Source organism: Rana temporaria, chromosome 3 (genome assembly GCF_905171775.1).
Source record: "Rana temporaria chromosome 3, aRanTem1.1, whole genome shotgun sequence".
Lineage (NCBI taxonomy): Eukaryota > Metazoa > Chordata > Amphibia > Anura > Ranidae > Rana > Rana temporaria.
Window position 1 is genome coordinate 188,257,845 of NC_053491.1, and position 27,893 is coordinate 188,285,737.

Here is a 27,893-nt window from a genome sequence, read left to right on the forward strand (position 1 = left end):
GTCTGGGATCTTCTCCCTATACCCGCTGTCACAACTTGAAAACAACATGCCTCTGCCCACACAGCCATGTCATTCATTCACAGTTTCTGGTGAATGAATAGACTACAAGTACTGTCAGACATTGTGGCTGATGGCTTCTAGTTCTCAGTAAACTGTGAGGGTGCTGGTGAGCATCCTCGTAGTTCATAAATTTTCTGCTCTCAAGTAACTTCCTGCATGTATTGAAGGTACAGGCAGACAGCTATTCTGGGACTCTGCAGGGGCAGACTGTTCACAGTGCAATACCCTGCAGGCTCCATATGAAAGAATAATAAAAACACATTTTGTTATATGCAAAAAAAAAATTGCATTACTTTTTTTTCCAAAGGTGAATTTAGCCTTTAAGCTTGGTTCAAAATGTTTAATCTATCAGAACATAATCAGAACCACTAAGGATGATGTCAGAATAGACAGAGCACTATTTATCTGTTATATTGTGCACACTACATTAATATGGCAGCCTCCATGCAGTACAATCGACAAAGAAGAAAACAGAACACCTATGCTAGTCAGGTCACAACTCATTTGTATCATTTGGTTCCCAAAATCAAATTAAACAAATTAAATTAAATAAAGATGGTTTTGATATTTAGAAAAACAGCAAAAGTAGCCAATATTACTAATATTGGGGACATTTTTTCTCTGCTTTCAGAAAGTCATGCATGACAGTAGGAGCTTGACATACAGTATACAGTGGAACCTCAGATTGTGAGTAACACGGTTAACAAGCGTTTCGCAATACGAGCACTTTATTTAAAAAAATCCTGACTCGGTTTGCGAGTGTTGTCTCGCAAAACGAGCAGGATTCAAACCAAAGCGGTGTGCAATACCGTATTTGGCCTAAGGTGGAGGGGTGTCGGAGCTGAGCAGAGCCGATCGGAGCCACTTGGAAATGCTTGGTATTAGGGTTGTCCCGATACCGATACTGGTATCGGTATCGGTGCCGATACTAAGCATTTGCAAGAGTATCTGTACTCGTGCTAATGCCCCGATACCAAAAACCGATACCTTCGGGCTCTGTACTTTCAGCTGTCAGCAGGAATTCCCTGCCAACAGCTGAAAAGTAAAGAAAAAATGCTGGCAATTACTGGTTGTTAAGGAACGGGGCCGACCGCTTCCTTAACAACCAATCACGTGTCCTTCTCTCCCCACCTCCTCCTCCCCTCTCACCAGCTATCAGCAGGCTCGGGACAGCATGTCTGTGGAAACTTCCTGCATTAGAGGTGAGCAAGCCCAGCTCCCCCCATTCCACTGTCTTCTCCCTTCTGCCGGGTGCAGCTCTCACATTTAGCTCTGCTCATCGCACTGATCTGACTTTTTCCTGGCAGCTGCATGGCTCTGCACACAGCAAGGCTTCTCCCCATGCCCTGTGTGTCCGTACTTAGCCTGGTGGAGCCCCCCCTCTCCAGCCTCTCCAGCAAGCAGAGGCACCACTGCAGCAGGTCAGTGTTTGATCAGATTAGATTCACTGTTCTTTTCCAGTCATTTTTGTTTTGTTATTTAAAACTATATAATTAGAATTTGACACAGCAGCGCAGCACATATATTGTATACTTATTTTTAGTGGGAAACATACACTGGGTGTTTGCACCAGCTGAATGTGTTCAATCATGTTTATTTAAGTAGCAGCCATACATTTTGTTTTGTTTTATTTGAATAGAGAGCAGTAGCCAGGATTGTGACTCCCCTCCCCACTTTATCAGCCCTCCCTTTTTTTTTCTCAGTTACCAGTCTGCCCTGCCACACTCTCCCAGTCTGCCCTGCCACCACACACTCCCAGTCTGCCCTGCCACCACCCACTCCCCCAGTCTGCCCTGCCACCACACACACTCCCAGTCTGCCCTGCCACCACACACACTCCCAGTCTGCCCTGCCACCACACACACTCCCAGTCTGCCCTGCCACCACACACACTCCCAGTCTGCCCTGCCACCACACACACTCCCAGTCTGCCCTGCCACCACACACACTCCCAGTCTGCCCTGCCACCACACACACTCCCAGTCTGCCCTGCCACCACACACACTCCCAGTCTGCCCTGCCACACACTCCCAGTCTGCCCTGCCACACTCTCCCAGTCTGCCCTGCCACACTCTCCCAGTCTGCCCTGCCACACTCTCCCAGTCTGCCCTGCCACACTCTCCCAGTCTGCCCTGCCACACTCTCCCAGTCTGCCCTGCCACACTCTCCCAGTCTGCCCTGCCACACTCTCCCAGTCTGCCCTGCCACACTCTCCCAGTCAGCCCTGCTACAGTCGACCAGTCAGCACATCTTCACCCCAGCCTCATCCAACTCCCCCAAACCACCCCTTTACCTTCTCTTCCCAGGTGATAGGTTTCAGTAATCGGTATCGGCGAGTACTTAAAAAAAAGTATCGGTACTCGTACTCGGTGTCAAAAAAGTGGTATCGGGACAACCCTACTTGGTATCTCCGGCACTTTCCGAGTGTTTCCGGGTCTCTCCGGTGCCCCCCCACCTCTGGCCACATGCGGTATTGCAAGCCATGAAAGTCAATGCAGAACAAATTGTTTCCATTGACTTCAATGGGGAAACTCGCTTAGATATGTGAGTACTTTGGATTACGAGCGTTCTTCTGGAACGCATTATGCTCGTAATCCAAGGTTCCACTGTACTTCAAGGTGGTGTCTGTTAGTGGGGCTAAGAATACTTGAATGAAAATAAGAAAACCTGCGTACAAAAATGTAACAAATTTAATTAAAGCCCCAGAACTTTTGAAAAGATGAGCAAAGAAGATAGAGACCTGATGCCTCTTACAGGAGAGGGAGAAAGGCCAATAGCTTATTTCATACATTGAGGAAAATAACAGTGCAAGTTTTTAACCCTTTCACTGCCAAGTCCATATGCTGTATGGACCTACAGAAGTGCCTGCAGGTGGCCAAGTCTGCACAGCGTACGGACCTCATTTCTCCCTCTCTCATAAGCTTATATATAATTGTTCAGCAGACTCTACTAAACAATTCTATAACTCTGATCAGCAGATTACAACCCTCTGATCTGTTATTAACCCCTAATGTGACCGCCCCCCCACCCATGCTGCAGCTTTCTTATCCCCTGCCTCTCCAACCCTGCCGCTCCCTTCTATCTAAAACCCACTCTCCTCTCCCGTCCCCTGCACCCCCCTTCTTTCAAACAGCACTGATTAACCTCTGCCACCCGATCCAACCCCACTGCAAACCCGCTCCCCGCAGCTACCATCATTTGCCTGTATCCTCCTCTTCCACTCCCACCGGCTTCAAGTGCTGCATGGGGCTTAAGGGGATCCAGATGTGTCCCCCCCACCATTCAGATCACACCCCAACTGCCTCCGCACCCCAATCCATGGCCGCTCTGAGCAGCATCTCTCCTTTCCCTTCCGCCACCTGCAGCTTCTCCCTGCACGATCTCAGTAATCTGTCAGGCTTAAGCTTTTATATTTAGTAGGGATTTAGCAGGAATTTTATAAAATTATCTGTGTTTTTTTTTCTGCTAATATTGGTTTTAGTGTAATTTTTGCAAATATATTGGTTTGATAAACATTTGCACTAATATCGTGGGGTCTAAAAAATCAGTAGCACCTTATTTTTATTCTAAAGGTCATATGCTTTCAGAAAATATATGGTTTTGAGGGTCTTTCACAAATTCTGAAAGCTGCAAGGGAAAAATTTGAGATTTTAGAGAGATTTGGATATTTACACTTTTGCGTATGTTCGATTTTCACCATTTTGCAAAAAGGCACAATGTAAAAATTAAAATGTTTTGTTATTTATTAACCCAATACAGGTTAAGCTTTTATATTTAGTAGGGATTTAGCAGGAATGTTGTAAAATTAGCAGTGTTTTTATCTGCTAATTGTGGTTTTAGTTTTTTTTATGCCAATATATTGGTTTGAGAAACATTTGCGCAAATACCGCGGGATCAAAAAAATCTGTAGCACCTTTTTTATTCTAGAGGTCATATGCTTTCAGAAAATATATGGTTTTAGGGGTCTTTCACAAATTCTGAAAACTGTAAAGGGAAAAATGAAAACCTTCAGATTTTTTGAGGAATTTGGATATTTACACTTTTGCGTCTGTTAAATTTTTACCTTTTCGGAAAAAGGCACAATTAAAAAGTTACAAATATATTTTATTTGTTAACTCAATACAGATTAGCTTTTATATTTAGTAGGATTTTGTAAAATTTGCAGTGTTTTTACCTGCTAATAATGGTTTTAGTTTATTTTTTGAAAATATATTGGTTTGATAAACATTTGCGCAAATACTGCGGGGTCTAAAAATCAGTAGCGCCTTCTTTTTATTCTACTGATCATGTGCTTTCAGAAAATATATGGCTTGGGAGTCTTTCACAAATTCTGAAAGCTATAAGGGAAAAATAAAAAAAGCAAAGGGAAAATTGCAAAAATGGTTTGGCCGCCTGAGTGTAAAAAATAGAGCACAATGCCTGTCGGTGAAAGATTTAAAAAGAACACTTTGGTTCATAACATGATACATGTTTTTAAAGGTTAGGATCTGTACCTTCCTTGTCAACATATAATAGCAAAGCAGGCCCCAACCAAGGTAAAGAGCTCTGCAACTAGCTCTGCTCTTTAGTTACGCTGTATCAATCTACATAAGCCTAGTTCTTTCACTTTCTGAGTTCCTCATAGACTATTTAATGGATATATTTTAAAGTGTCAATATATATTGGTTATATTTAGGGTTGAGCGAACCTGAACTGTAAAGTTCGGGTTCGTACCGGACTTTTGGGTTTTTGATACCCGGACCCGAACAATTTGCTGTAAGTTCGGGTTCGGTGTTCGGCAATGTAATGGCAGCCAATCACCATTTGTTTTACTCGTGTGACCTAGAAGCCATCACAGCCATGCCTACTAATGGCATGGCTGTGATTGGCCAGTGCAGCATGTGACCCAGCCTCTATATAAGCTAGAGGCACATAGCACAGCTCATCACTCTGCTTTGGATAGGATAGGGAAAGGCTACTTCTGCTGCTCTGAGGGACAGAATTAGATGGGAGTCAGACTGTCCTGCTTCAGAAATCAAATTACACCAGCACTGCATATGTTCCCGTGAGATACTCTGCATTAGATACTTTAGGGAAAGGTTCCTGATTTTGCTTATAGGGAGAGAAATATATAGGAGTCAGTCCTGCTTCAGAAATCAAATTACACCAGCACTGCATATGTTACTGTGAGATACACCCTTTATATACTTTTCTTCTATTGTGCTATTCAAAAAACATCTATTTAGGGCAAAAAAATAAATGTTTGCAGTGTTTCCTCCATATCTGTTGGTGTGAGATAAACACTTTAGCTAGTGTTATTTCTATTGTTCTATTAAAAAAACACCCATTTAGGGCAAGCAAATATATTTTGCAGTGTTTCCTCCAGTGTTTGCAGTGTTTCCTCCAGTGTTTGCAGTGTTTCCTCCATATCTGTACGTGTGAGATAAACACTTTAGATACTGTTCTTTGCTATTCAAAATACACCCATTTAGGGCAAAAAAATATATTTTGCAGTGTTTTTTTATTTTTATTTATTTTATGTTATTTTAAGTTATTTCCCTATCCACATACTTGCCATGCTCTTACCAACATGTTGCTGCCATTTGCAGCCCTCTAGCCCTTTACATTAGTTTTTTATAGACATTTTAGTACTGAAAAGTTTGGGTCCCCATTGACTTCAATGGGGTTCAGGTTCGGGGTCAAGTTCGGGTCAAGTTCGGGTCCCGAACCCAGACTTTTTTTTCAGGTCAAGTTCGGCCGAACCCGTCGAACCCGAACATCCAGGTGTCTACTCAACTCTAGTTATATTGATATACAGTTTTAAATCAAAGTGGCATTAAACCCCAATCCAAAAATGTAATATATCATAGCATTCAAATCATTAGATGTGGTGGCTTTTTTTCCTTTGGCTCTTTTCCATCGGTTTTCAAATGGTAATTTGGCCAGTAACACAACTCCTGTATTAGTGAGAAACAACTCTGGAGGAATGAGAATAGGAGGTACAGCAGAGAGCAGAATTGTCAGTCTCGAGGGGGAGGGTAGTATTCAAAGTATTAGCAGATTTAGATGTACTAACAAATTGAAGCCACACTCCAGCTCACACTTTATAATCAGGTACAGCAAACACTTTTTTTCCTTTTGAGATAAAGGTTTTGCATGAATAAAAAAAAATCTGATTGTTTTAATCATGACTATCATTGGTTGGTCTCATCTATTAAAAACAATCTATGGGAGAGCTTGTGCTTTTTAAAAACAACACACTTGCTGGCTGGATCACCAGATAAAAACAGAAGAAAGAAAACCTGAAAAAATAAAGTTAACACAGCCATCATGTCTAATGCCGCGTACACACGATAATTTTTCGGCATGAAAAAAACATTGTTTTAAAAAAATGTAATTTAAAATGATCTTGTGTGGGCTTCACATCATTTTTCGGGTTCTGAAAAACGTAAAAAAAAAATCCGAACATGCTGCATTTTTTTAACGACGTTTTAAACAATGTCGTTTTTCGGGTTGTAAAAAATTATCGTGTGTGGGCTAAAACAATGTTAAAACCCGCGCATGCTCAGAAGCAAGTTATGAGATGGGAGCGCTCGTTCTGGTAAAAATACCGTTCATAATGGAGTAAGGCCTCGTACACACGACCAAGGAACTCGTCGGAAAAGACACATCGTTTTCTTCGACGAGTTCCTTGTTAGGCTTGTCGAGGAACTCGACAAGCTTGCTTTGTGTACACACGCTCAAGACCAAATCTCCTCGTTCTCAAACGCGGTGACGCACAACACATACAACGGCAGGGGAAGTTAGATTCCACTGGCACAACCCTTGGGGCTGCTTTTGCTAATCTCATGTTACTGCGTGTTAAGTAAAAGTTTGGTAAGACATGATTTGCACTTTTCAGTCTGTTAAAGCGTGAAAAATGTGTTATCTCCATTACAAACGCTACTTTTACCGAAGGTGCTCTCCCGTCTCATACTTTATTCTGAGCATGCACGGGTTTCTTAGCATACACACGCTCGCGTTTCTCGCCGAAAACCAGCCCGACGAGGAACACGACGAGGAAATTGAGACTCCGTCGGGGAAAAAGAGAACTTGTTCTCTTTTTTCCTCGTCGAGTTCCCCGTGAGTTTCCTCGATGAAAAACAACCGTTTCCTCGGCAAAAAAGCTCTGCGACCAAGTTTCTTGATGGATTCTGTCGAGTTTCTCGGTCATGTGTACGAGGCCTAAGCACATTCATCATGCTGTAACAGACAAAAAAGCACGAATCATCTTTTACTAACACGGAATCAGCTAAAGCAGCCCCAAGGGTGGCGTCATCCACATGGAACTTCCCCTTTAAAGGTGCTGTTGTAAGTCACCGCGCTTTGCTAGAGCATTTTTAAAAAACGATGGTGTGTGGGCAACGTCGTTCTAATGATGAAGTTGGAAAAACTTCGTTTTTTCTACATGCCGAAAAACTTTTTTTTTTTTCATGCCTAAAAATGATCGTGTGTACGCGGCATAATAATTGGTAAGCTGAAATATAATAAATGTTTGCTTTTGGGTTTAATACTGCTATAAAGGCCCACTCATTTAACAGACTAACTTCTATAACAAATATGGCAGTTACAGTATGTGGTCAAATCAAAGTCTTTCCACAGTTCTAAAATATTGTTTTATAATTTTGGTAATATAATGGATCTCCTGACAGGATCACTGCATAATAAAACAATGTTACAGGGAACTGCTGTGTTAATGCAAATGACATTGTACTGTATATGTCATTTTCTTATTTTGTCTATAGTTACACCATGTATTATTTCAAAAAGCATCTCTATGAGCTTTTTTTTGCCAAAAACACAGCCACTTTTAGATGGAATTCAATGTGAATGGCTATACATTTTAAACATTGTAAGAAACACAGGCAATGAGGGGAGAACATACTGTACATGCTCCATCTAGATAAATAACTTTTCTGGTTAATCCTCACTCAAAATTCTACAAGGAACACTCCCTGTGTGGTCTTCTATTGAAAAGTCGGGTACCTAGGAGGCCCCGTACACACGGTCGGACCGAACCGATGAGAATGAACCGAAGTTCAGTTTCATCGGACCAAACCGACCGTGTGTATAGGCCTGGTTTCCTTCAGTCCAAAATTGTAAAACATGCTTCAAAACCGAACCGATGGACCGCTGCCCATCGTTAGTACAGAAAAGCATCGGTTCAAAACCCGCGCGTGCTCAGAATCAAGTCGACGCATGCTTGGAAGCATTGAACTTCGTTTTATTCAGCACGTCATGTGTTTGACGTCACCATGTTCTGACCCGATCGGATTTTGGACTGACGGTGTGTACACATATCAGGCCGTACGGCCATTTCAGAGCTGAACCGATGAAAACGGTCCGACGGTGAGCATGCACGGGTTTGCACGGGTTTCTTAGCATACACACGCTCGCGTTTCTCGCCGAAAACCAGCCCGACGAGGAACACGACGAGGAAATTGAGACTCCGTCGGGGAAAAAGAGAACTTGTTCTCTTTTTTCCTCGTCGAGTTCCCCGTGAGTTTCCTCGATGAAAAACAACCGTTTCCTCGGCAAAAAAGCTCTGCGACCAAGTTTCTTGATGGATTCTGTCGAGTTTCTCGGTCATGTGTACGAGGCCTAAGCACATTCATCATGCTGTAACAGACAAAAAAGCACGAATCATCTTTTACTAACACGGAATCAGCTAAAGCAGCCCCAAGGGTGGCGTCATCCACATGGAACTTCCCCTTTAAAGGTGCTGTTGTAAGTCACCGCGCTTTGCTAGAGCATTTTTAAAAAACGATGGTGTGTGGGCAACGTCGTTCTAATGATGAAGTTGGAAAAACTTCGTTTTTTCTACATGCCGAAAAACTTTTTTTTTTTTCATGCCTAAAAATGATCGTGTGTACGCGGCATAAGAATTGGTAAGCTGAAATATAATAAATGTTTGCTTTTGGGTTTAATACTGCTATAAAGGCCCACTCATTTAACAGACTAACTTCTATAACAAATATGGCAGTTACAGTATGTGGTCAAATCAAAGTCTTTCCACAGTTCTAAAATATTGTTTTATAATTTTGGTAATATAATGGATCTCCTGACAGGATCACTGCATAATAAAACAATGTTACAGGGAACTGCTGTGTTAATGCAAATGACATTGTACTGTATATGTCATTTTCTTATTTTGTCTATAGTTACACCATGTATTATTTCAAAAAGCATCTCTATGAGCTTTTTTTGCCAAAAACACAGCCACTTTTAGATGGAATTCAATGTGAATGGCTATACATTTTAAACATTGTAAGAAACACAGGCAATGAGGGGAGAACATACTGTACATGCTCCATCTAGATAAATAACTTTTCTGGTTAATCCTCACTCAAAATTCTACAAGGAACACTCCCTGTGTGGTCTTCTATTGAAAAGTCGGGTACCTAGGAGGCCCCGTACACACGGTCGGACCGAACCGATGAGAATGAACCGAAGTTCAGTTTCATCGGACCAAACCGACCGTGTGTATAGGCCTGGTTTCCTTCAGTCCAAAATTGTAAAACATGCTTCAAAACCGAACCGATGGACCGCTGCCCATCGTTAGTACAGAAAAGCATCGGTTCAAAACCCGCGCGTGCTCAGAATCAAGTCGACGCATGCTTGGAAGCATTGAACTTCGTTTTATTCAGCACGTCATGTGTTTGACGTCACCATGTTCTGACCCGATCGGATTTTGGACTGACGGTGTGTACACATATCAGGCCGTACGGCCATTTCAGAGCTGAACCGATGAAAACGGTCCGACGGACCAGTCACATCGGTTTGGTCCGACCGTGTGTACAAGGCCTGAAATGTCATTATTAACATATACTGTATGTGAACATGCTATATATATAATGTTAAACATGATACATGTCAACACTGTTTAAAACTTTGAAACAATGCAGCATACTTTTAAAAAATAGCATTCTTGCAACATTAAAGGGCAGGCAGTGGCATAACCTAAGGGCAGCTTGGATGCATTCCACAGTTTGTACTGTATATTGAAAACAGCAAGCCTCCTACCTGGACCACCTGTCAATAAAGCTGTGATTTTATAGCCAGATTTGTGATTTTCAGTTTTCACGTGGGAACATATTTTCACATGCTATTGTTTAATTAAGCAAATGTTTGCATAAGGCCAGTTGACAGTAGGGAAGTGAAATAGCATTGGTTTATGTGTATCTACATTAAACTACTGACAAAGCAGAATTTTTACCATTGTTTAGAGGAGTTCTGGTTAAACACAGGATCTTAGCTTTATAGCAGTGGTATCAATAAGAATCAACAATAATCTGACCATTTGATATAGCTGACTTATGGCATTTATAGTACTATGCTGCCATCAAAAGTTTGCAGGCAGAACGCCTCTCCTCATAGAGACTGATGTACTACTAAGTGGGAAGGATTACACACTTTTCAAGATAAAAAAGCCTACGACAAAACTGAAAGGAGAACTCTACCATAAGACAACACCAAAGCTGCACTACGAGAGAGACAGTGACTGCTTAATACCCAAAGCCCTGATCGCTAAGGAAATTATGGACCAGCTATAACATACACTAAATAGTTTTAGTATATCCATACTGCATAGACTGCTGTCACTTTTTAAATCTTGTAGTGTTTTCTTGTTAGTGTAAATAGTTGGTACTAGCATCATTCTTGCTTAGAAAAAAAACACATTAATACTGGGTTGGTTTCTTTGGATTTACTGCAAGAATTAGACCAAAAAGGAAAAGCTAAATGCAAGCAGAGGTCCGGCAGTGGCATAACATGAGGATACTGATAGTAAGCCTCCTGCTTGGAGGTCATATCAAACAAGTAAAGGGCTTGCAATGGCATGACATACAGTTATTGATAGCGAAGCTCCTGACTCCTAACTCCTGTCAATCAAACAGGTCAGGACTGGGAGGGCAGTGTGAGCAAGACCGACATTGTATCTTGTAGCTAAGATTAGAAGCTGAGGATGCAAATTGACCATGCAAGCAAGGTGAACTGTGCGGATCATCAGCTATTTACCAGTAATGTATAAAATAAAAACATTAAAATCGACATTTACTGAGAGAACTATATGAATACCCTAATATGTATATGGATTAACAAACACTTTAACCACTAGCCGACCAGAATGGCACTCCTGCACAAAACGCCATAGCTGTATGGTGAGCACTTTAAGGAATATAGGATGTGCGCCAGCAGCAGGACATAGGTGCTTGTATATGTAAATGGCGGCCCTGATGGCTGCCGGCTACTGGTGATTGCTCCAGAGAAGGAGATCTGTCAATGTAAACAGACAGATCTCCGTTCTGTCAGGGGTGAGGAGAGCCATCTGTTGTTCCTAATGCTTAGGAACAACTATTGGTCCCCACACCCAGGCAGTACCCCCCCCCCACTGTTAGAATCACTCACTAGGTAACACAATTAACCCCTTGATCGCCACCTAGTGTTAACCCCTTCCCTGCCAATGACATTTACACAGTAATCAGTGGCTATTTAAAGCATTGATCAATAGCCCTAAAGTAGAGTCAAAAGTGTCTGATCTGTCCGCCGCAATGTCGCAGTCCTGATAAAAATCGCAGATCGTCGCCATTACTAGTAAAAAATAATAATAAAAATGCCATAGATGTATACGCTATAACTTTTGCGCAAACCAATTAATATACACGTATTGTGATATTTTTTACCAAAGAAATGTAGAAGAATACATACCAGCCTAAACTGAGGAAGAAATTCGTTTTTTTTATATATTTTTGGGGGATATTTATTATAGCAAAAAATAGTCCGTATTTTTTTGTTTATAGCGCAAAAAATAAAAACACAGAGGTAATCAAATATCACGAAAAGAGAGCTCTATTTGTACAGAAAAAAAGGACATACATTTTGTTTGGGTAAAGTGTCGCACGACTTCCCAATCGTCAGTTAAAGCGGCGCAGCTCCATATCGCAAAAAAAATGGCCCGGTCAGGAAGGGGGTGAATTCTTCCGGGGCTTCTGTGGTTACAGTAGTTCTAAAATCAGAAGGTTTTTTCATCTTAATGCATTCTATGCGTTAAGATAAAAAACCTTCAGTGTACAGAAGCCCCCCTCAGCGCACCTAATACTCACCTGAGCCCATCTTGATCCAGCGATGTTGCACAAGCGTCCTGGCTTCCCGGAACTCTCCCTCCTCATTGGCTGAGACAGCAATGGGGTGCCATTGGCTACTACTGCTGTCAATCAAAGGCAGTGAGCCAATGAGGAGAGAGGGGGAGGGGTTAAATTGTGGCTCAATGTCTAAATCATGGGTCTTCAAACTACGGCCCTCCAGTTGTTCAGAAACTACAATTCCCATCATGCCTAGTCATGTCTGTGAATGTCAGAGTTTTACAATGCCTCATGGGATGTGTAGTTCCGCAACAGCTGGAGGGCCGTAGTTTGAGGATCCCTGGTCTAAATGGACACACCGAGCAGCGGTGGAGGCACTCGGCAGGAGGGAGGGGCCAGGAGCCCTGACGAAGGACCAGAGAAGAGGAGAATCTGGGCTGTTCTGTGCAAAACCACTGCACAGATCAGGTAAGTATAACATGGTTGCTATTTCTAAATACAAATTTTACTTTAGTATCACTTTAACATTGCTTTTCATTTAAATTCATTTTATTTAGATATTCTATTTAAAGTGGATGTAAACCCACATTTTTTTTTTAATGTCACAATGTAGAGAATAAGATTTCCCACCATCTGTGCCCAGTCTTGCCACACAGAGTTAATCCAGCTCTGAGCAATCCTCTTTTTATTGTTCAGTGAAAATAAAAAGACTTGCAGAGAAAAACCTGTCTAAATAAAAAGTCCTTTCCGCCCCCATGCAGGTTATTTACATATCTCGTTCACTAGCTTGGACACATGCAAAACCTGTGTAAAAAGGTCACAATTCACATCCCCCTCCCTTCCCCTCCTCTCCTCTCCCCTCCCCTCCAGCTCTCCCAGGATTGGCTGCCTTTCCTGGATGTTTACCATTATATGGGGTGTGATCCACAGTTCAGTGTGATGAGGAAATGTATGGTGCAGTGAACAGCCAGCAGAATATACATAGACAAGTGATTAGGAGAGATGTATTTAGTCAGAGCTGGGCAGAGTAGAAGCTTGAATGATCTTCTTCGTATTATTATTGTTATATTGCAATGTGGTGTGTCTGAGGTCACCTGATCACATATGCAACAGTCCACACCAGAATCGCATGGGTGTTCACACCTATGCGATCCGATTCATGTCCAAACTGTCAGTTTGCAGTGCGATATGCGAGCTGGAATGGGGGTGATATTACCATTGTATGACACTCCCCAGCAGTTCGCATATGGCAGTGTGAACTGCCGTGCTAGTCGGGTGCGATGTGGGAACCCGCAGTGGATTCGCAGGGTTCCTGAATCGCACCAGTGTGAACCAAGCCTCAAAGCATACAGCCTACAAATGTCACCTGACTGCTCTCACCAAGGCTCGGTTCACACTGGTGTTATTCGGGAACCCTGCGAATCCACTGCAGGTTCCCACATCGCATCCGACTTGCACGGCAGTTCACACTGCCATATACAAACTGCTGGGGAGTGTCATACAATGATAATGACACCCCCATTTCAGCTTGCATATCGCACTGCGAACTGACAGTTAGGACGTGAATTGGATCGCATGGGTGTGAACATTCTGGTGTGGACCAAAAAAAGGGTCCTGTGCGTGTTTGGTCCAAATGAGATGCGATTTCAGCCATACAGTTTGTATGGCTGAAATCGCATCACACAGACATCACATGTGATCTGAACAGCAGTGCGGTGCAAATCACTTGCAATCTTGCACAGCGCACTAATGTGAACCAGCCCCAAGTTCATTCAGCCTTACTGGGTGTAAGTATAAAAAGTGAGAAATCCACCCCTCCCCCACACAATACTTCCTGGTAATATAGGAATGTTGCATATGTGATCAGGTGACCTCAGACACACACACTGCAATATAACAATAATAATAATAAGAAGAAAATCACTCAAAAAAAATAATTTGGGTTTACATCCACTTTAACATCAGAATAAAGTTCTGTATGAGTTGTTACAGTTAGAGTACCAAACTTTAATTTACTCCCTAAGACACACTCCTTAATCACTGCCTGACTTTCTAATATCTTCCTTTCTTGATGATACCACTCACTATATAACACCGCTAAGGGCTTCAATAATATAGAATGGCTTTGCACTTTGCGAAAGAGCACTTAAAGTTGTTAACAATGCATTACAATACATTATATACAGATCTGCTAGATTTCCCATAAGCAGCTCTACTAGCACTGGAATTCTCCTATCTTACTAAATTGCCCCAACTTTTTTTTTTTGTAATTCCTTTATTTTTATAGAAAGTGCAGTTAACAGTCAACACAAGTAGCATAGAAACATAATAAAAATCTGACAGAAAGATCAAAAGGGGTCATAAGATGAGGTAAACATATCAGATACTCCAGCAATTAACAGTAAATAAAGCACAAAAAAGTGGCACGGTACAGGAATAACATCAGTGTGCAGAGCCGGGGAGGCCTCCAAACAATTGCTTGCACGACCCAAAACTTATAGTAACATATGCAGAGCTATATAATACAACACATTTTTTAATTTTACAGCTAGTTGAGAGGCGGGGCATGCCAAAGGCCAGTTGGGCCCAATCATGGGACATACAAAGTAAGTAATGCTCATTAGGATATTCACAGTATCTAATCAGAATAGCCCATGACTGGGTGATAACTAGGAGGAAAAAGTGTGTACAGAAGGGGAAAAGGGGAGGAAATACAGGGTCAGGGGTCATGGGGAAAAGGGAGAGAGGTGAGGGGTAGGAGAGGAAGAGGAAAGATGGAGGCCCAGTGGAGTGCGAAAGCAGAGAGCAGAAAGTGAGAGGGGAGTAGAGCAGAATGGGGTCGCACCTGCCGACTTGGGAGCAGAGCCAGCCCAATGGGTCAGCCTGACTGTGCAACCTCTCGGAGGTAAGTGTCCGTGTATATAAAGTGCTGCCAGGGTCTCCATGTCTCCCGGAAGATCTCCTCCTTGTTGTGCAAGGTGGCCGTGAGATTCTCCATGTCTCTTAATTCGTTCACACTATCGGTGGCCAGAGATGCCTTTCAGCACTCCTCGGTGTCTCCACTACCCTCCCCTATGGTTCCAGTTCTTGGTAATCCAGAATTTCTACCTGGCCTTCAGAACCCTCACTTCAAAACCACAGGGACTTCGCCGGCAGGTTCTCCGATCTCCAACAGAGGGGGATGCATGCCTTGGCAGCATTCAATAGCTGGATGGAAGCCTTGTATTTCCTAAAGGGTTGCTTCGAAAGGTGAAGCAGACAGGCTGCAGGGTCCCCCTCCAGAGAGACATCAGTCAGGTGTTTGATCGTGCGAGTCACCTCAAGACAAAAAGCTTGGAACAGGGCCAGAAAGTGTACAGCATCGTTCCCTCCACGGTGCCACAACACCAACATAGGCTAAGGACCGGCGAAAAAAAAAGGTGTAGAGTGGTAGGTACTCTATACCATTGGGTTATGATTTTATAGCAGGTCTCTTGGACTCTGGTGGCCATTGAGGACTTCTGAGCAAAATGGAAAATCTTCTCCCTCTTGGAGTCAGTGAATTGGACGCTGAGATCCGCTTCCCACTTAGTGCGGAACGGGGGAGTGTACCCCTCCACTGGTCAAGTTGCGCGACTGCAGGCCACCCCAGAAGTCCAGGAGGTCTGTAGCAGACACCCCAGCTTCAGAGGAGAGTTGGCCGTTGGGCCCCACAAAGTCACAGAAATGGAGCCGGCTAGCTGCTGCCAGTCGCTTGAAGTGAGGGTTCTGAAGGCCAGGTATAAATTCTGGATTACCAAGAACTGGAACCATAGGGGAGGGTAGCGGAGACACAGAGGAGTGTCGAAATTAAACTCTGGCCACCGAGAGTGTGCTGCCTAGTGTGGGATGGTTCAGCGAGGTCCCTCAGCAGAGGTGTGGTGATCCAGAGCCAGCCGTATCTCTAGAATCCTCCATTTCCATGGCCACCCAGTGTTTTGCCCTTGCGTGGCAATGCCAATTCACCAACCTAGTGAGGTGAGCCACCCTGTAATAGGCTTTCATGTCTTGAAAGCCAACCCTGCCCCTACGTTTCTCAAGGTGGAGGCGTTGAAGCCTAATGCAAGGCTTGCGATGGGACCAAATTAAATCCTGGAACATAGAGTCGATTCGCTTGAAGATGGCGGCGCCATCTGGAATAATGCAGCAGGAGAAGAGACGGCGTGCTTCCGCAGGAAATAGTGGGCGATTTTGGGTCCCTTCTGCTCCCCCATGATCGGTGGGTGTTTGTGGTCCCCGGGCATGTAAGTGCAATGTGCTCACACAATCCAGGGGGGGTTCTCGGCTCTCTCTCGTGCAGAGCTCCGGAAAGCACATCCTCACGTGTCCATTGCTAAGCCACGCCCCCTTATAAAAATACTAACAATAAAAATACTATAATTAACATCTTATCACATACTTTTTGAAACCATGTGCAACAGAAAACCTCAAAACACCAAGTGCTGTACAAAGCCTTATTAGTAGCTGGGCTAACATCAGTATGATATGATACATTTTAAATCATATAACTATCTCTTTTGGTGACTGAAACAATCATTCTTGAGAAGTTCTGTTATATATGAAAACAATACAAGAACTGATGCATGAAGGTGCTTCCCTTGAAAAAATGTAATATGGCATCCTGGTAATTTTTAAACCTGTTCATTAGCAAAAGAAAAAAGATGATATTCATTAATCTCAAGCATAAACCTGCTGAAAAATTGATCAAGCCTTTGCAACTAAGGAAATGCCCTGAAGCTGCTATTGATCAGTAATGTGGCGAGCACTGCAGATGGCAGAGTGATGGTGACGTGAAACACATAAGAAGGGTTATGCATGATAAGCTGAATGAAAAACCATGCCTCTTCAAGTGTGAAACCTATCCACATAAATTGAACACTAAAGAGGTGCACCCCCCATTCTCCACTGAAGCTTTCAAACAATAGCTGACAGGATTGCTCATTAAGTTGGACATCTGTAAGAAAACATACCTTGCCAGATTGAAAGCATCATCGATCAGTCCTGCTCGATTACTGACAGAAATGACCTATGAGAAAAATGGAACCATTTAGGATGATAATGCCAGTAGGGAGTTTTAGATCAAAACAAATCCCTTCAAAACAAACTTAACAAGAACTTACAGTACCTCACAGTCCCTCATTAGCTGGTCGATCAGTAATCTCCAGTTCCTGACATCGTAGTTAACCCTAAAGTAGCCAATTTGATCAATGTTGCCCAGCACCCAGTTGTTTTCATCCAACGTGGCTATTCGGTGATATTCTAAAGAGAAAGAAAGCTGCAAATTATTTAATGTACTCAAAATTCTGCTGTTTTCTAAACAATTAGCAAACCATGTTACATTAAAAACAAAAAGGGATGATAAACTGTATTTTATGCTTATTAAGTTCACTAATTGTCTGAAGTAATTAGTTAGTCATTACAGATGAAATTTTCTCAGTCTAAATAACAGCGTGTTTGAAATTATTTACACAGCAGCTGTTTCCATGATCGGCACAAACTACAACTATACCACTAAAGGGCAAATAACTTTATACCCAGCATATGCATGCCCTAACCTTTATCTTAAAAAAAATACTTTACATCTTTGTTTATTACAAGAAGTTTTGCTCGTAAAAATGTGTGTAAATTTAATCAGTAATACATTTTTTTATCCGATTATACCTGCATCTTTTATTCAAGTGGACCTTCATCCACTATATTCTCTCTTTGGTGTCTCCTGCACTCTGAAAATATGCATGTGACATACACTGATCAGCCATAACATTATGACCACCCATCTAATATTGAGTAGGTCCCCCTTGTAATACCAAAACTGTCCTGACCTGTCAAGGCATGGACTCCACTAGACCCCTGAAGGTATGTTGTGGCATCTGGCACCAAGCCCTCAGTAACAAATTATTTAAGTCCTGTAAGTTGTGAGGTGGGGCCTCCATGAATCAGACTTGTTTTTCCAGCACATCCCATAGGTGCTCAATTGGATTAAGATCTTGGGAATTTGGAGGCCAAGTCACCATTTAAAAAACAATTGTTTTCACTGCACTGTGGTCCCATTGTAGGTGCTTTTGGCCATGGACATAGTCAGCATGTGTACAGTGACTGGTTTCTAGCTACATAGCCTTAAATGCAACAAACTGTGATGCAGTGTGTATTCTGACACCTTTCTATCGGAACCAGCATTAACTTTTTCAGCAACTTGAGCTACAGTAGCACTTCAATTGGATTAGACTACACAGGCCAGCCCTCCCTCCCTACCTGCACCAATGAGTTTTGGCCACCCATGACCATGCTGCTTATTCTCTGGTTTTCTTTCCTTGGACAATTTTTGGTAGGTCCTGACCACTGCAGACCAAAAAACATCTAGCAAGAGCTGCATTTCTAGAGTTGCTCTGACCCACTTGTCTAGCCATTACAATTTGACCCTAGTCAAAGTCACTGAAATCCTTATACTTGCCTTTTTTTTTATTTCAACACTTTCAATAACTTCAAGGGAAACATGTTCACTCACTATCCCACCCACTTTCATGTGTTATTGGAACAAGATAATCACTGTGAATAACTATCAGTGGTCATAATGTGTATACTAATATGGTTCAGGTTCTATACAGTGGTCAGAGGAAGGCAGCCTTGCTGTATCATTATCAGGAAGCTGTCTGTAGGAACAGAAAAGAACAAGAGGTTCCCCATGATATCAGAAATGAAGATGGCAACTTGGGATCTGCTGTGTCAACAGCTAGGCAGATCAAAGCTGGTCATATGTAATTACTTGGAAAAAATGTCATTTAAATGTTTCACAATCACCTTCTAGCTTATCTTCTGTTTCTGCGTATTCATAAGTTTCCTCTAAACATGAAGGCGCTTGGTGACCAAAAAAGCCAAAGGAATGATGATGGGTCACAAGAACAGTCTGCCAAAAAGCCCACTTTAGAAAAAACACAACATTCCGAATTGGGCAACCACACACATAGGTGTTCTTCCACTATGGTATTAGGTAATACACATGGCACGGTGAGAGAATCTATTTTTATTTTTCTATCAATGGCACACACAGTGAAAATAATTTTCAGGAATCTGAAGAAATGATTCCTAAAGATTCGTCTGTAGTTTCTCAAACACAGAATTAAAACAAAACATGTTTTTCAGAATTGAAACACTCAAAACACTGCCAAAAACATCAAAAACATAGACACGTGTATGAGGAAACAGGTGATTGAAAAATAAAAATGAATTACAAATGAGTTTTAAAAACAACTAGGATTGTTTTTTTTGTACAAAAAAAGAAAAAAAGTCCCATAATTCAACCAGAATTATCATGAAATTTGCTAACCAGGATAAAAAAAATGAAATATAATACAAAAGTACTGGCATCTACTTTCAATGGATCAGTGTGTTGGCTTTGTCCCCCCTACTCTTCTTATAACTTTTAAAAGCGCCACCTCCATAAGAGATTGTGTCATTCAAAGTGAATACAGAGGAGAAATGCGAAAGGTCCCTTGAAAATATAGGGGCATCTACATATGTGGAGCATGTCGCTATTGTAAATGTATGTGTACAGAATCTGATTTTAAGCCACCAAATGTGGAAACCTTCAAAGTACATTATGCTAATTACAAATCTATGGGTGTTGTCCATTTATTGTTATGTGTTTGTGGCTCATCAAAGGTGGGTAAAACAAAGGCAGAATTCTGGAGGAGAGCCTATAAACATATCCATAGTATGAAGACTTGCAATCCTGAGTTGCCACTCAGGATTGAACTTAAATTCCTAATCTTGGTTCGGATTCATCCTAGTCCCCTCTGATCTTAATGAAGCTGTTAGTTTTAAACCCTTAGATGGCTTCACATCAGGAGGAATGGAAAAATAGGTCCTCTCCCCATTTTCCTGCCAATATATTCTGCCTAAGTTTTGGTATCTGTTTATTTATAACTGATCTCAATCGTGTTTAATATCATTCTCATTATATTTTTTGGCAAATGATATCTTGGCCTTTTTGTATTCATTGATTGTTGTAATGAAAACTTTGTTTATTGAATTGCATATTATTATTACATCTCTCTATATACAATTAGAACTCTGCCACCCCCTTTTAACCCTTTTGCTGCCAGGCCCTGTGCTCCATTTTTCACTTATAGCTTTCAAAATTTGTAAAAGACCCCCAAACCATATATTTTCTGAAAGCACATGACCAGTAAAATAAAAAGAAGGTGCTACTGATTTCTAAGGTCCCACGATATTTGCATAAATGTTTATCAAAACAATATTTTTGCTAAAAATCCACTAAAATCATGATTAGCAGATAAATAAATACACAGCAAATTTTACAAAATCCATACTAAATATTAATGCTTAACCTGTATTGAGTTAATAAATAACAAATATTTGTAACTTTTAAATTGTGCCTTTTTGTGAAATAGTGAAAACGCAAAAGTGTAAATATCCAAATCTCTCTAATTTTTCCCTTACAGCTTTCGGAATTTGTGAAAGACCCCCAAAACCATACATTTTCTGAAAGCATAGGAGCTATAGAATGAAAAGAAGGTACTACCGATTTTTTATTCCCCACGATATTTGCACAAATGTTTATCAAACCAATATATTTGCAAAAAATACACTAAAACCATTATAAGCAGATAAAAACACAGCAAATTTTACAAAATTCCTGCTAAATCCACATTAAATATAAAAGCTTAACTTGTATGGAGGTAATAAATAACAAATAATTGTAAATTTTCAATTGCACCTTTTTGCAAAATGGTGAAAATCATACCCCAAAATATCTCAAAAAATCTGGAGGTATTCATTTTTCACTTACAGCTTTCAGAGTTTGGAAAAGTCCCCCCAAACCATATATTTTCTAAAAGCATATGACCTCTGAAATAAAAAGAAGGTGCTACTGATTTTTAGGCCCTGCGGTATTTGCGCAAATGTTTATCGAAACAATATTTTTGCTAAAAGGTTTTAATTTTTACAGTATTCAGAATTTGTGAAATACCCCCCCAAACCATATATTTTCTGAAAGCATATTACCTGTAGAATAAAAAAAATGTGCTACTGGTTTTACCAAAGCAATATTTTAGCTAAACATTATTAGCAGATACAAACACAGAAAATTTTACAAAATCCCTGCTAAATTCCTAGTAAATATAAAATCTTAACCTGTATTGAGTTAATAAATAACAAATATTAGGAAATTTGAAATTGCGCCTTTTAGTGAAAATCGGATGTACGCAAACGTTTCGTAGAAAATCAAGAGGTTTTACTTTTTCACTTACAGCTTTCATAATTTGTAAAATACCCTCCCCCCCCCCCAAACCATACATTTTCTGAAAACACATGGCCAGCAGAATAAAAAGAAGCTGCTACTGATTTTTAAGGCAGAGCGATATTTACGTAAACGTTTAGCAAAACAATATTTTCTCAAAAAATACGCAAAAATCATTAATAGTGCACATACACACAACATAACTTACATAATTCCTGCTAAATTACTACTAAAGCATCATTCACATGTGGCATACTGAAGTGTACACCCATAGGGTGCCATGTTTACCCGCACACAAATGCACAGGTGTTCCATGCATCCCCGTACAGTCAGTCCCATTTATCTCAATTTAGATGCAATGGCTGCACAGGCATAGCTGCTGTTCCCAATCTGACATCCGTGTGGGTGTGGGTACATGACCCCGAACGCAGACAGTGTGAGCTCAGTTTCAGGGTCTTACTATTTTTTTTCCTTTTTAATTTTTTTTAACAGTTATATATATATTTTTTTGGGGGGTGTCTTTGGTGGGATATTAGAGGTCTAAACAGACCCCCTATCTCTTTTTTTTGGAGACAGAGAATTGGAGCAGCAATGGATCGGGGGTGTGGGGGCATTATGGGGGGTGATCTGAGTGATGGGGACACATATGGATCCCCCAAGCCTCCTGCAGCACCTGAAGCCAGCGGGAGTGGAAGAGGAGGGATGCCGGCTAATGAGGATAGCTGCTGGGAGTGGGTTTGCTGGGGGGGGTCGGATCTGGTGGAGGGGGTAATCAGTGCTGGGGGGAAGAAGGGGGTGAAGGGTATAGGTGAGGAGAGTGGGGGGCAGTTTTAGGTGGAAGAGAGTGGCGAGGGGTGGAGAGGTACTGGGCAGGGAAGCCGCGGCATGGGTGAGGGGCAGTCACATTAGGGGTTAATAACTCTGAACAGAGTTAAAGAATTGTTCAGCAGAGTGTGCTGAATAATTCTGCTAGTTTATGGTCATTGAAGTAACAATAGGCTTATAGCAGAGGGAGAAATTACTTGGCCATCTGCAGGCACTTCTGTAGGTCCGTAGGGTTTACGGACCTGACAGTGGAAGGGTTAATGGGACTCCTTGGCTCACTGTGACACAGTCATTTGTACTTGGCATGCACAGGCCACCTCCGACTGGAAAACGCATCCTGGTGACCTGGGGGACCTCGCACTGGCGGCAGGGGAGGAGATGTCTTTTCATGTGGAACACCACAGACATGCATTTTTTAATGCATATCTCCATTTAAACCGCACATTACTGGTTGTTCATTGTGCTCTCCACCTTGCATGTATACTGCTGAAAAAGTTGTCTTTATATTGGGATCCCTTGTGATTCAGGTAAGCAGACTGGGTTTGTCAAGTACTAGATGTTAGTTGGGGTATCGGATTAAAGGGGACTGAATACAAATGCATGCCACACTTTTCAGGTATTTATTTGTAAAAAAATTGGAAAACGACTTATCATTTTTCTTAGACTTCACAATTATGTGACACTTCGTGTTGGGGAATATTGGAAATTAAAAACAGAGAGACACTAACCATTCCCTGCTGCATCCAAAACAATTTAAAATATATACTAAAGTTGTACTCTTGCCCAATATTGAAACACAATCAAAATCACACGTTTTGTTTGGGGTTCATTTTACAATTTGCTTAGGTCTAATACAAGTTTCAACTTGACCAATTACTGTAATATAGTATAACATCTTTCAAATGTTATGAATACTTTGAATCCATTGTGAGCCCACAAACTTAGTAGTTCACACATAGATGACATTATGAAAATAATGTACTCCTTGTTGGCAGGTAGATTAATGACTACAATCATTTCATGTTTTTACTAATATAGTATATTGATTTGTTTAGTGGATATGAGGCTAATCTAAATTTACAACCTCAGGCAGAAAAATGTAATAGAACACAAAAGCAGAAATGGGAAACTTAAACAATAGGTACACATACATGTATAGGCATTTTTATAATCCTAAAATAACACTGTCATAAATGATATTTTAAGCCCAGTTAAAGGCCCAGATTCATGTAGATCGGCGCATATTTATGCTGGCGTAGCGCAGCTCAAATGCGTTACGCCGAAGTACAACAGAGAGGCAAACAAAGTATTCACAAAGCACTTGCTCCCAACGTTGCGCCCGCGTAACGTAAATTTGAAGGCGTAAGTCGGCATAAGTGGGTGTGACCTTATGCTAATGATGGTCTGAGCGTGGAGCAGTGGCTTACGCCCGGTGTATCATCAACGGAGCATGCGCAGTGACGTGGACGTATGATCGCTCCCCTGTGCGCATGCTCACAACTACGCCAGCGCAACTTCCTGGGATACGCCGGCCCACCGGCTTACGCCAAGCGCATAAATACGCCCAGACATGCGCCCGCCCAGCGCAAAAGTACATCCTGCTTTCCCCCCCTGAAGCAAGGTACTTTTGCTGTGCGATGGCTGCTGTGGATTCAGAGAAGGACAGGAGGTAGAAGAATTTCACTCCAGAGGAGAAGGCTGTCCTCATCTCGGCCATAGAGAGGTATGATATCTTCCGTCATGGCGCCCAGAGTCGCCAGACCAGCAGGGCCAGGAAAGAAGTAATCCTGGAGTCGATCGCCAGTGATGTAAGTGCCCTTGGCAATGAGTCCCAGACCTCCAAGGACATTCAGAAAAAAATAAATGATTTAAGGCGGCATGTTCGGGATAAGGTGGCCGCCATCAGGAAGCACCAGAGGGGCACGGGGGGTGGACCACCATCTGATGTGCGGTTGACCCCGGAGGAGAAGGTGATTGCCCGGTGTCTGGAGAAGGAGCAGTTGGAGGGCCTGGAGGGCTTTGACTCCCTAGATCAGGCCTCGAGGACAGGTAAGTGTTTTTTATCCCCCATCTGGGGTGGAGCATGTGAGGGGTGGAAGGGAAAATGTGACAAGTGTGTGGGTCCACCAACATATGAATGCTTTGCGTCATCCACAGATGTGCTGGAGGGAGCGGGGCCATCGGCTGCCGATGGCCATCCCACGCCATCATCCCGGAACATCCTCAGCCTGACCCCCTGGGAAGCCAAGATCCAGCGGTGGAGGGGAGTAGCCACACCTCTGCTCTTGAGGTGGTTGAGGAGGAGACGGTCAACCTTGAACAGATTTGCCTGTATTTTGAGGATTCTTCCGCTTTGGCCAGGCCCTCTCAGACCTCCCCCCATCAGAGGAAGCCCCTCAGGCTCAGCCCCCAGCAGGGGAAGCCCCTTAAGGGCCTCCCCATACACACGGTCCCAAGCCTCTTGTGCCCCCAGGAAGGCGACGCGGAAGACCAGGGGTGTTCCTGATTCCCTGCAGGAACAAATTGCAAGGGACCAGGCCCGGCAGACCCGCCATATGGGGGAAATAGCCGGGGACCTGCACCGGGTGACAGACAGCCTGGCCTCCTCGGCACAGATTACAGATGGCCTGCAGGATGTCAGTGGCAATTGCGCTGGGGAGCTGCAGGCCACCACAGCAAACCTTGTGGCAGAGGTTAAGACCCTGACTGTGGCAGTACAGGCCAACACGGCTGCCATCAAGGAGGAGGGGAGGCAGAGGCAGAGGCAGCGCAACCAGCAGCACAACATCACCCGCCAGCTGAGAATGCAGGCACAGACCAATCTGTTCCTCAGCCGCATTGCCGTGGCCTTGGAGGGCAGGCAGCCATCACCGGCCTGGAGTGGCAGACCTGGGGATGGGCCACCTCCAGATGCCCCACCCCCCCACCCGAGGCTCCCCCCAGGCAGCTGAGGAGCCAGAGCCGTGGCACCAGGTGCAGCCCACGTCAGGGCATGCCTTTTTTTTGTGTTGTGCTCACAGTATGAGCTTCTTTATGTTTTTTATGTGCTCAGGTCATGAGTTTTTTGTTTTTCTTTATGTGCTCAGGTCATGAGCTTTTTGTTTTTCTTCATGTGCTCAGGTCATGAGCTTATTTATTTTGTAGTGTATGCACATGGTCAGTAGTGCAGGCTACAGTGTGACTGGTGTGTGAATGTGGGGGTGACATACCTGCCAGCAAGGCGTGTCACCCTGGGTCGTCGGGGAGAAGTTATCCCCACGACCGTGTGAATGTGGTATGAATGGACAGCGACACCATTGGGGCCTTGACACGGCGTTGCTGCTCCCAAGTCCTGCATGGTGGACTTGGGCTAATCCAATGTGAGGTGGATGTGGTGTGTGTGTGTGTGAGCTAGGGACCACAGTAATGTGCATGCGTGCATTGTCCGTGTATCATGATGAATGTGTGTGTTTAACGTGCAAAGATGCCTACCACGAGGCATCTCCTGACTGCTCTTCCCTCAGCGGACCGGGTAGCCTCGGTTAGGGGGGGGACTGTCTGGTTCGGGGGTCAGGTCATCACATATGTCAATCTCCAGGCCCTTTTTCATGGCGTAGTTGTGCAGCATGCAACATGCACCGATGATCTGGCACACAAAGTTTGGGGAATACAACAGGGTCCCCCTGGACTAATCCAGGCATCGGAAACGGGACTTCAGGAGGCCAATTGTGCGTTCCACCACTGCACGGGTACGTATTTGTGTGCAGCATTGTATTTTCTCTCTACTCTGGTTTGGGGATTCCGGAATGGAGTCATGAGATGGGGTCCAAGTGCATATGCAGAGTCACCTGGAAGGGAAAAGACAGGAGGATATTAGTTGTGCATGTGCCCCTCGTGATGTCTGCATCATGGGGTCGGACAGTCATGCCTGACTCCCATGTCACTCACCAACCATCCAGCTGTCCCCGTACACGTTCTGTCCGAATTCCGTTGGGATGTTGCTTTGACGGTATATGTAGCTGTCGTGGCTGGCCCCTGGATGTTTGGCACGAACGTGCCATATGAGCATTGGGCATCGGCTATCACCTGTACGTTAATGGAATGCCAATGCTTACGATTGCGGTATATGTGCTCTGTGGCACGGGGGGGGGGGGCGTAGTGCCACATGTGTGCAATCAATGGCCCCCACAGTGCGTGGGAATCCTGCAATCCTGTAGAAATCCTGCATTGCCTTCTGCCGCAGATGCTCATGGGTGGGTCTGATGATGTGGTGGGACATGCGTGTGAGGATTGCGGGGACAACCTGGTGCACGCATCTGCTCATGGTGGATTGTGACATCCCAGCCACTACTCCACTTGTACGCTGAAAAGATCCACTGGCGAGGAAATGCAGTGTTGCCAGTACCTTGACCAGTGGCTCCACTGCTTGTGAGTGTTGTGTTTTGCTGGTGATGTCAACATGCAGGGCTGTGGCTAATTCCAGGATGGCAGCAGGGCTGAATCTGAAGATGCGATACACCTCCGAATCACCCATGCCAAAGACGTTAATGCACGTTAATTAATTAATTAATTAACATTAATAGTGCTATGACCATGGCTGCCCCTGGCATGTTGGCAGACAGATGTGTTGTCCTGCAAGTGGGGTTGCTCAGCTCGTCCGTAACGGTGCTGCTGTAGCTGCTCTCCAGCTGACGTGTGCACGTCTGGTGCTGAGATAAACCAGCTTTTTGATGGACTAACTTTAGGCCGGACGTACGACTTACGCGCACTGCGCGCAGCCTGCGTCGGGCGCACGTACATTTGTGAATCGCTGTATCTCCCTCATTTGCATATTTGAATAGGAAATCAATGGGAGCGCCAGATGCGTCCAGCATAAATATGCGCCCACGATACGCCAACGCAGGAAAGTTACGTCGGTCGGAAGAAGCCTATTTTCAGGCATATCTAGTTCTGTGGGTACGGCGCATAGATACGACGGCGCATATTTACACTTACGCTGCGTATCTGTAGATACATCGGCGTAAGCCTTTCTGAATCAGGCTAAAAGTGTTTTATTTCTACAATACACTCAGGCTACATATACAGTAATACATATGAACATCTGGATCACTGGCTTGACAATGAGCACAGCACTTTGAATATTCAGCAGTTAACAAGTTCCTTGCACCGAACTCCAATTAACAGCGCTGGTAAGGGATCATGAGAGCTGTTGACTGGAGCACTGGTCAGGGTGCATATCTTAAGAACCTTATCTAAACTTTAGATAACTGGACAGGAAAAAAAACTGTGCACAAGCTGCACACACTGAGTATTCCTGCGGAAATCAAATTAATATACAGGCCTTTTCAGTCAGTTTTGGTAGAGCATATGAAAGAAAACACTTGATGGGTGAATGCTGCAGGACTAAAAATGTGGACGATACATACATTTGAAATCAATTTTCTAGACTGCTTAGTATACGTAGATAACTATGATGGTTCTAGTTTTCCTATATAGAAGTGGATTTTTCGCTCTGGAATCATGCTGCTGCTTTATAATTGCCACCATATCATTAACACAAGAAATGCTGATTACTACAATATATGTACTCATAATTTCACAATGTGCTGTATGTAAAAAGTGTGTGGAGCACTGTATACAGTTTAAAAACGGTT

The 27,893-nt window shown here is 43.1% G+C and overlaps 1 protein-coding gene across 1 annotated transcript in view; it reads right to left on the reverse strand.

Moving 5' to 3' along the window:
* The window catches only part of TRHDE (thyrotropin releasing hormone degrading enzyme), a 1,005,415-nt gene that overhangs the window by 103,768 nt on the left and 873,754 nt on the right, over positions 1 to 27,893 (reverse strand). Inside the window, exons 11-12 of the mRNA XM_040343984.1 lie at positions 17,302 to 17,435; positions 17,147 to 17,202 (exon numbers count right to left, since the gene is read on the reverse strand). Coding sequence (XP_040199918.1) covers positions 17,147 to 17,202; positions 17,302 to 17,435 — 190 coding nt within the window. The remainder of the gene's footprint in view (positions 1 to 17,146; positions 17,203 to 17,301; positions 17,436 to 27,893) is intronic.